Source organism: Heteronotia binoei, chromosome 15 (genome assembly GCF_032191835.1).
Source record: "Heteronotia binoei isolate CCM8104 ecotype False Entrance Well chromosome 15, APGP_CSIRO_Hbin_v1, whole genome shotgun sequence".
NCBI classification, from domain to species: Eukaryota; Metazoa; Chordata; class Lepidosauria; order Squamata; family Gekkonidae; genus Heteronotia; species Heteronotia binoei.
In genome coordinates, this window is record NC_083237.1 from 9,239,614 (window position 1) to 9,249,557 (window position 9,944).

At 41.2% G+C, this 9,944-nt stretch overlaps 1 protein-coding gene across 1 annotated transcript; it reads left to right on the forward strand.

Moving 5' to 3' along the window:
* The first annotated feature begins 2,069 nt into the window (after positions 1-2,069).
* LOC132584669 (vomeronasal type-2 receptor 26-like) lies at positions 2,070-9,488 on the forward strand. The gene is made up of 5 exons (XM_060256568.1): positions 2,070-2,320; positions 4,269-4,560; positions 6,448-6,675; positions 7,228-7,354; positions 8,587-9,488. The coding sequence occupies exons 1-5, from the start codon at positions 2,070-2,072 to the stop codon at positions 9,486-9,488; spliced, it is 1,800 nt and encodes a 599-aa protein (XP_060112551.1).
* Positions 9,489-9,944: the final 456 nt, after the last annotated feature.

The following is a 9,944-nucleotide window of genomic DNA, read 5'->3' on the forward strand; positions in this document are numbered from 1 at the left end:
CCTGCCGGACCCAGTGGATACGATAGTCAGTAAAGGTGAACCCTGAAGCCCTGCAAGAGAGACGGAGGGAATTTCCTGGTAGGACAACTCCCCCTCCAGTTTCCACAAGCTGAACCTCTGCATGGCAGCCTGAAAACGAAAGATGAATGATCAGTCAGAGGAAACCTGCACAGAAATATTAAGATGTCCCCATCATTGTAAATATGAGAGAAAAGATACCCCAAAGAACTGTGAAGAACAGAAGGAAATTCAGCCAAAGTATCATGTTTGTTTTCAGGAGGTATCAGAAGATGAAGGGGGTGGAGATAACGATTTGGATGGCCTGGTCTCTTATATGGCTGTAGGATGGAAGACGGAAATGTAACTGTGGCCTTGGTAAGATAAAACGGTTCTGCTGATTTGCATGGGACCCATGTTATAAAGGGTGCAAAAATCTCACACATGCATGGACAGAGGTCACTGCCTTCCTAAGACAGAAGAAGAAGAAGAAGAAGAAGAAGAAGAAGAAGAAGAAGAAGAAGAAGAAGAAGAAGAAGAAGAAGAAGAAGAAGAAGAAGAAGAAGAAGAAGAAGAAGAAGAAGAAGAAGAAGAAGAAGAAGAAGAAGAAGAAGAAGAATCACAATATTCCAGACAAGAGATGAGTTTCTGAGTTCTGGACAAACTGCTTAATTTCTGAGCTCTAGACAAACTCAGGCTAAGCTCGACTATTTGGCAGTCCTGGCTGGGTCAAAAGACATACGTGCACATGGTATTTTTAAAGTGGCAGTTTTCAATGCTGTTTCCATATTTTTTTTTGTTTATTGTGTTAATGTTTTAATAATATGATCAACTACAACTTTATTTGACTCTTGCCTATCTTAGGACCTCATTCCGTCAAGAGAAAGGGAGGCATACAAATCTTTTTTTAAAAAAAAAAAATAATAAATAGGCCTGATAAAATACTGATATCCTATTCATTTAGCTTCCTCTGCGGATAGACCCCAAGACAGATGACCTGCTGTTTATTTGTGCTCTTTGTCTGGAATTGCTTTTACAAGGAATGTCCATGTTCTATCAAACACTTAAAACAAGCTCTATTGAACTACGCCCCATTTTGATCTCGGCTTTCCCACTTATGTAGAAGAAGATGAATATATTGGATTTATATCCTGCCCTATACTCTGAATCTCAGAGTGGTCACAATCTCCTTACCTCACCACTTCTCACAACAGACACCCTATGAGGTAGGTGAGGCTGAGAGAGCTCTCACAGCAGCTGCCCTTTCAAGGACAACTCCTACAAGAGCTATGGCTGACCCAAGGCCATTCCAGCAGCTGCAAGTGGAGGAGAGGGGAATCAAACCTGGCTCTCCCAGATAAGAGTCTGTGCGCTTAACCACTACACCAGACTGGCAGAAGAAGGGATCTATTCCACACACCTACAATACTGTGCCGGGAATCATGGGACACGTGAAAAAGCTACAGTGAGACCACCCTTTCAAACTCTCCCACAAATAAATTTAGAAATACAGCATATCCACCAGTTTAAGGGTTTTTGTTTTCGATGATGACATTGGCAGTTGCTTGCTATGAAAATCTTGAACACATTAAAGAGCAGAGGAGATCTGTGGCTGAATGATATCTATTTTTTTTAAAAAAAAACCACACACACACTCAAAGTTTAAGTCCAGTGGCACCTTTAAAACCAACGAAGTTTTATTCAAGGTATGAGCTGTGGTGCCACCTGGAGAGGCAGGTATGATTTCCTGCCTTGTAATTATGTAATTAGCTTGCTTTTTCTTTTTTCCTTGACAAAACAACAAAGGACTTTGTAGGGGAACATCAATAAGCAGGGATTATAAAAATTACAACCCGATTTAGAACTGGAAACAGAATAGGCAGGACTCCGTTATTTTGATAATTTTGGCATGTTCCTCTTGGGCTTTCAATCCAAGAATCAGCAATCTCAGCAGGTGTTCAAGGCAAGCATTTCTCATCCTCTTAGATGCCAGTAGATTCTCCTGCTACTCAATGTACTGGCAGAGTTAGCCACAGTCCAAGGAAACTAGCCCAAGCTTAGCTGTTACTAACATGGCCCGCATCAAGACAGAACTTCTACATCCACTGTTGTATGACTTAGCAGTACTGCTGTTTGTATCACCTCATACGGCACTTTCAATAGATAAAACTGAGTGTACCTTGAATGATCCCCTCCCTGTTCCACACGAGTGGTACCAGCCTGGTGACTTACTTATTGGGATGATTTCTTCTCAGATCTTTTACCATGTTTCTGACTTATCCTTCTGTGAAGATCCATCTCTGGAACTGTCAACTTTTCCATTGTAAGGTGTTATTTAATTTTCCTGTATCATGTGTGCTTGGCCAGATCTCAGGGTCTAGTGATTGCTTCTACCCGTGAGAGGATGGTTCACCACCCAAGCTCTCGTTTCTCTCAATTGCTTCCTGAATTTTGTACCTTTGCTGTTTTGTGGGACATGTCGGATCATCATTTTATGGCAATGTGTGTAGCCAGGAGATCCTAAAACTGTCTGGCAGTTAGAAGTTCTAGCTCTTTTATGTGGTGAGCTAGACTTGTTTCTAAGGCGAGAGATTTTTCAGAGGGGGCTTGCCATTGCCTGCCTCTGCATCTTGTCCCTGTTATTCCTTGATGGTTGCCCTTCCAATTACTAGCCAAGGCCAACCCTGCATAATTTCCAAGATCTGAGGAGATCAGGCTAGCCTGGGCTATCCAGGTCAGGGCATGTAGGCGGGGAGGGCGGGATAAAAATCTAAAGTAAGTAAGTAAATAAATTTTATCTCTGCTTCAGAGAGCTTTTTCTAATTTCAAAAGGGGGTCTCATAGCAATCTTTTAGTGGTGCAACCATTTGTGTGGACGTGAAAAAAAAACCCTGAAAAAAAGTAAAGACAGTTTTTGAGGTATTAAAAGTCCACACAGTGACAGATTCTAGTCTGTCAACACAGGCAGGGAAGGGAGAAATGTCCGAAAGATGACAAAACTGTCGACAGTTGTGAAAGGACGAGCGTATTTTAAAGAAAATATGGTTGAAGAAAAACTGTAAATGTCAGGTGGAGCCGTACTCAGACAATGGGATGGATGTGGACAATCTACGCTTGATTAAAAAGATGTCACAAACTGCAATTGGTAGAAGCATCCGAAACTGTCAGTGTTTTCACAACTGGAAATAGCAATGAAGTTCTGCAGTGTATCATGCCTACCTCTAGCCGATATATAGAATTTGTCATTAGTGGGTATTTGCTAGATTCTGAATGCAGCTTATGAATGTTTTTCGTTTGCGAGGTTTTCCACTCCAGGTTTTTTTTCTATTTTCCTCTTCCCGTTCCCCTTCAATTGAACGTTCTGATGCTCTGCCTTCTCTTGTACATGGCTGTGTGTCGCCCTTTTGCTCTCCGTTGATAGTTTCCATGGCTTCTCTCTAAAGTTCTGTGTTATGGTACCCCTTCTCAGTACTAACAGTGCTGAATCTCAATAAACTAGCCAGGTTAAAATGGATAAAAGGGAGTACTTCTTCACCCAAAGGGTGATTAATATGTGGAATTCACTGCCACAGGAGGTGGCGGTGACCACGAGCATGGCCACCTTCAAGAGGGGTTTGGATAAAGATATGGAGCAGAGATCCATCAGTGGCTATTAGCCACAATGTGTGTGTATATATAAAAAATTTTGCCACTGTGTGACACAGAGTGTTGGACTGGATGGGCCATTGGCCTGATCCAACATGGCTTCTCTTATGTTCTTATTGTTGGATGTGCAATTTTAATACTTATTCATTTAACCATCCACTGGGATTTTATGCTGTGAGCCCCCCTGAACCTGCTTCGGTGGGGAGGGTGGGATATAAATTAAATCAAATCAATAAATAAATACATTATATTTCAATAAGCTTAACACTAGAATTGGACAGTCTGCTTCAAAAACTCTGTGGACTTTCACCAGCCTTTTCTACACAGTTGCAATCCTCTTTCCTGAATGTAAATCATATTGAAGGAAGTGGCGCTTCCTTCCAAGACCTGTGGAAGATTGTTCCTTTTCCATAGTCTACATGCTAATCTTCTGAAATACCATGAGCTTTGTTCTGGGATGCATAAATAATAGTTCAGAAACATCAGGGATGATTGAAAGAAAGCTCACACACTAAGCCAAGTAAATAATTTAGATCCAGAACACACCAGTATTTCTGCTTACATGATTTTAATGCGTTAAAGAGTTTCTTGAAAAGGAACATGCAGGTTTTTTTCCCCCTTTGCAGTGTGATGACCAAGTTGTTCCAGCACATCCTAGCTTTGCTGTTTGCCATCGATGAGATTAATGAGAATCCAAGCGTCTTGCCCAACATCACCCTTGGCTTCCACATCTATGACAGCTACAATGACGAGCGATTGGTCTATCATTCCCTCCTAGATATGCTCTTCAGATCACATAGGCTTGTCCCCAGCTACAAATGCAACACCTCAAAATCACCAATAGTCCTCATCGGGGGACTTGGAGCTGATATCTCATTCCATATGGTGGACATTTTAGGCCTATATAAGATTCCACAGGTATGAACTATCCCATGCATTCTCTTATTCTAATTTTCTGGTTCACAAAGAATATCTGTGATGGGCAGAAACAAAAAAAAAATCTTTTGGTATTAAAAAATTGAAGTCAAGAAGAGATAATTTTTATAGGCTGAGAGACAAAAACATGCTATTAGCAGATTTTCTTTCACATGACAGGTTCTTCCAAATTGTTTCATAATCTCATAACATGGGAAGATTCCTAGATTATCCTAGATTTTAACTGCACTCAAACTCATACATTTTTCCCCCCAGTAAAAATAAGCCAGGTTGGTATAGTGGTTAAGTGCATAGTCTCTTATCTGGGAGAGCTGGGTTTTATTCCCTACTCTTTCACATGCAACTACTGATGTGACCTTGGTCAGTCACAAATTCTCTCAGAGCTGTTCTCTCAAGAGCAGTTCTCGGAGAGCTCTCTCAGCCTCACCTACCTCAGAGTGTGTCTGTTTTAGGAAGAGGAAGGGAAAGGAGATTGTAAGCTACTCTGAGATGGGAGTATAAATCCAATCCTCCTCCTCCTGTACCTCCTCTTCCATCTTCATCATCTTCTTCATCATCATTATCTTCAATGATTATAATGATGATAGAAAATCACAACATTATTTAGATGTGTGCAAACATATACTGTATATTCTTACAGCCCTAATTCCTCTCTAAAATATATGCATTGCTATTTTAGCTGACGTATGGCTCATTTGCCCCAGGAGACAAAGATGCAATAGAGTCTTCTCCATTTTACTGCATGGCCCCAAATGAAGATTATCAGCAGATGGGGATTATTCAATTACTTCATTATTTCAGATGGACATGGGTTGGGCTTTTTGCCATGGATGACGACGAAGGAGAGCGTTTTTTGCAGCACTTGGAGCCATTGCTTTCTAAGAATGGAATTTGTTCTGCCTTCACAGAGAGAATAGCTAAACAAACTCATTTGCATCCTGTAAATGAAATTAATGATATCGCTTCAAATGTTTACAGGCGTTTCATAGATAGCAAAACCAGAGTATTTCTCATCTATGGACATTCCAGGACTATTTTATGGATAAGCACATTTATGTTTCTAGGATTTCCTGAAAACATGGCTATTGGAAAGGTGTGGATTATGACAGCCCAAGTTGATATAATATTGACAAGCTTTCAAAAAGGCTTTAATATTCACATTTTTGATGGCACTGTTTCCTTCACCATTCATTCAAATGAGCTTCTTGGTTACCAAAATTTTGTTCGGCTCATAAAGCCATCTTGGACAAAAGAACATGGCTTTCTTGAAGACTTCTGGGTTCAAGCATTTGACTGTTCATATCCAAATCTCCAGGAGCTAACGAGCAATAATGAAGTATGTACTGGAGAGGAGAGGCTAGATAGCCTACCTAGTTCATTTTTTGAAATGCACATGACTGGTCACAGCTATAGCATCTACAATGCTGTCTATGCTGTGGCATTTGCTTTGCATAGCATGTACTTTTCTAGATCGATCAACAGAATAGGAAACAGAGTTCCTATTTTAGATCCTGAGCCATGGCAGGTAATACTTCCTTAATAAACTGCTTTTCTTGTTGTCACACTGTTAGTACCATGTGACATGACATTCAAATTCCACCAACATGTAACTGGATATATGATGGTGTACACTTTGTCAATGAAGAAAAACTTGTGGGTCCACATTTCCTCCCAGACTTTGCACCCTTTAAAAGTCAGCTGTGAATGTTGTGTTCTGTGCAAGTGTCCCATTTTCAAGCAACGCCTGAATAGACACAATATAAGAAAACAATGTCAGTAAAGGAATACGTTTTTAAAGCTAAACATGATGACAATTTCATGTTGCTAAGTCTTCATTCTAGTTTTTTTCTTTTTCTTTCTCTCAAGTAGTTCCACAGGTTTCTTCAAGGCATTTCATTCAACAACTCGGTTGGAGAAACAATCTCTTTTCATGATAATATGGATCTGGGAGCTGGATTTGACATCACAAACTTGGTCACCTTCCCAAACAAGTCTTTCCAAAGGGTGGAAGTTGGAAGGGTGAATCCTAATACACCTGGAGAAAGAGAATTCATTATCAATGAGGATATGGTTGTGTGGCAAACAAGTTTTAATCAGGTGTTGATTATGTGGGGGGTTTAGCCTTGAGGATAATATCATTCTTTATTTGTGATTCAGAACCACAAGTCTCTTTTGCTATAAAACATGCAATAAAGATGGTAACACAATTCACATGCAACATAAAAAAGAGAAGTAACCTTAAAGAGTTGGTGATCCTTTCTCTAAATATATTGGAAACATTTTTAAATTATTCAGGTTCAGGGAAAATAGGTAAGACATAGACCCTTCCTTAACATTTGATAAATTTTTATGGGAGCAACATAAAATGACACACAAAATGCCTTCTTTGTGGGGCTCTGATTTCTTTTGAGGCACTGAGTTCTGTTTTTCTGCTCCACCTACTTTCATCTCCAAGCACAAAACCAATTAATTGTATTTGCCATGACTAAGGAACTGTTAGATTATAGTTCATTCATCATTTTTTGATGCATGATTTGAGTCCAGTAGCATTTTAAGATCAATAAGATTTCCACAGTAGAAGCTTTCAAGAATCAAAACATGCTTTGTCAGATCTTCTTCTATCCAAAATTAATTTCATACTTCGAACAGGTACTGCCCATTTCCACATGCAATGACAAATGCCACTTTGGTCATGTGAAGAAAAGAAAAGAAGGGGAGAAATTTTGCTGCTATGATTGTGTTCCATGTCCTGAAGGAAAGATCTCAAACCAAGAGGGTAGGTGATCTAACAATTTGAGGTCTGTATAGTGTTAATTCAGATAATCTCTGTCCAAGGGCTCATTTACACATATATTGCCAATTGGTACATCTTTGTCATGTAACTGAATGGCTATATTTTGTTTTGTTTTACATTTCTGCTTAGGGAACTCAGATCCCACTAATATATCTTGATTAAATTATGTAGATCCTTACTGAAAGGTAAAAGGATCTACCCTAAACCAACTGGTCCACCATACTTGGTTTGAAGGATCTGAGTCCTTCTTAGTGTCTCGTCCACACAATTCAGAAAAGTTTAGAAGGTGGTAAATTGGCCAGACTTCCTTCAGTCAATCTTTGTGAGTACCTATGAGAGGAAATCGGCCCCTTCCCAGCCGCACTGGCAACGCCAGTCATAGGCTGGGGGCCGTGCTTTGCCCTCCCGGAAGGAGGGAGGCTGACGCCGGCTTCCCGGCCATCCGGGAGTCCAAGGAGTGGGCGTGGAGTCAGGGCTATTAAGCCTGGGCTCCCGCCCGTGCTACGCAGTTCTCTCGTGGTTCTCGGCCCACCCACCCACCCTATGCAGTACAGGTGTTACCGGTCGCCTTATTAGGGGCCAGGTAGGAATTTTTTCATTTTCATGGAATTGGCCTGTGTGAATTTGTTTTTTGCCTACCTTGTACTGCAGGATAGTGTAGGGAGTATGGGGTGAGGTTAGGTAGATTTGGTCGCTTGGCAGGATGAGGTATTGGCTACAGCCTTTTCAGGGGAGCACCTATGGCTCTGCACCTGTGGGTGCAGGTGGTCTGTATGAACGGTAGATGGGCTACACGGCTCAATGCTGGGAGTGCAGATCACGACAAAGCCTCACCTGGGCGGATCTTTCCTGAGTGATTGATGCCAACAGAGGTAGAGGTGGAGTTTGGGCCTGGCCGCTCATCACCAGTCAGATGATATTGGGCTCGTGCTGGGGGCAGGGTGGCTCGCCCTTCTGGACAAGGCGGGGTCCTGTGTTTTGACCCCAGGGCTTGTTCTGGCAGGCCTATACCTCTTGCCATCCTTATCGTTCAAGTTATGTTTCAATAAAGCGGCCCGGGTTTTTTATCCAACACACTGTGTCAGTCTCTTCATTCCGACTGGGGGGGCAAAATGGGAATCGATTTTGTGCTATGCAACATTAGCTGTTGGTATATCAGAGATGCCATGAAACTGGCTCTAAAATGGGACTCCTTCTTTCCTTCCTTCCTTTAGATATGGCCGAATGTATCCAATGCCCAGAAGATCAATATCCAAACAAAGACAAGTATTGTTGCATCACCAAAATTATCAGCTTTATGTCCTATGAAGAACCTTTAGGAATTAGTTTGGCCTCAGTTTCTCTTTCACTTTCCATAATAACAATTATAATGCTGGGAGCGTTTATTAAGCACAGAGATACCCCCATAGTCAAAGCCAACAACCGGGATGTCACCTATGCTCTCCTCATCTCTCTCTTGCTTTGCTTCCTCTGTTCTTTCCTCTTCATTGGCAGACCAAGCAAGCTGACCTGCTTCCTCCAACAATCTGCTTTTGGCGTCATCTTCTCAGTGGCTGTTTCTTGTGTGTTGGCCAAGACCGTCACTGTCATCATAGCATTCATGGCCACCAAACCAGGGTCTAACATGAGGAAATGGGTAGGGAAAAGATTGGCCAACTCCATTGTTCTTTCCAGCTCCTTTATTCAATCAGGCATTTGTACAGTATGGCTACAGACATCTCCTCCATTTCCAGATTTTGACACCCAGTCATTTATTACAGAGATTGTAGCAGAATGTAATGAAGGGTCTGATAGCATGTTCTATATTGTCCTGGGTTATCTGGGGCTTCAGTCCATCATCAGTTTGACTGTGGCTTTCATAGCCAGGAAACTGCCAGACAGTTTCAATGAAGCCAAGTTTATCACCTTCAGCATGCTGGTGTTTTGCAGTGTTTGGTTGTCTTTTGTCCCAACCTACCTGAGCACCAAAGGGAAATACATGGTAGCTGTGGAGATCTTCTCTATATTAGCTTCCAGTGCTGGGTTATTGGGTTGTATCTTCATCCCCAAATGTTATCTTATTCTTTTGAGGCCCGAGCTGAACACAAGGGAGCAGCTAATGAGGAAAAATTACTAAAGAACCCCACAACGTTATTGCAGGTACCCAATTTCTTGAATATGTGAGATTCAGAATAATCTAGGGCTCATCCTGAAGTATCATTTATGACAATATAATCAACCTCACTGACATATCATAAATAAATACAAGTGATTTGATCTAGCCTCCTTTTGCATGGAGTCTCAAGAATTACCAACTTTGCTATATCTCCCATTCTATATGGCTTTTGTCCATTCATACAAGTTCCAGCATCCCCACCACACCACTTTGGGTTGACTAGAGGGGACCTCATTCCGTTTCCCAAGACCAGAAGAAAAAAAAAATCTGTTGTGCTACAGATTTATTTTGGACATGTCCTATAGTACAAACCAAAGACTAACTATCCAGACATGAGGTTTTATTTTGCATTTCATTAAAAACTATTGGCTGACAGGTTGAAGAAAACATTTTGCAGATATTTCTCCATGTTTTTAT

Coding starts and splice junctions, on each gene's coding strand:
- LOC132584669 (XM_060256568.1), top strand. CDS start 2,070: ATGGCCCGCATCAAGACAGAACTTCTACATCCACTGTTGTATGACTTA. Junction 2,321..4,268: donor GAACTGTCAACTTTTCCATT/GTAAGGTGTTAT, acceptor CCCCCTTTGCAG/TGTGATGACCAAGTTGTTCC. Junction 4,561..6,447: donor GCCTATATAAGATTCCACAG/GTATGAACTATC, acceptor TCTCTCAAGTAG/TTCCACAGGTTTCTTCAAGG.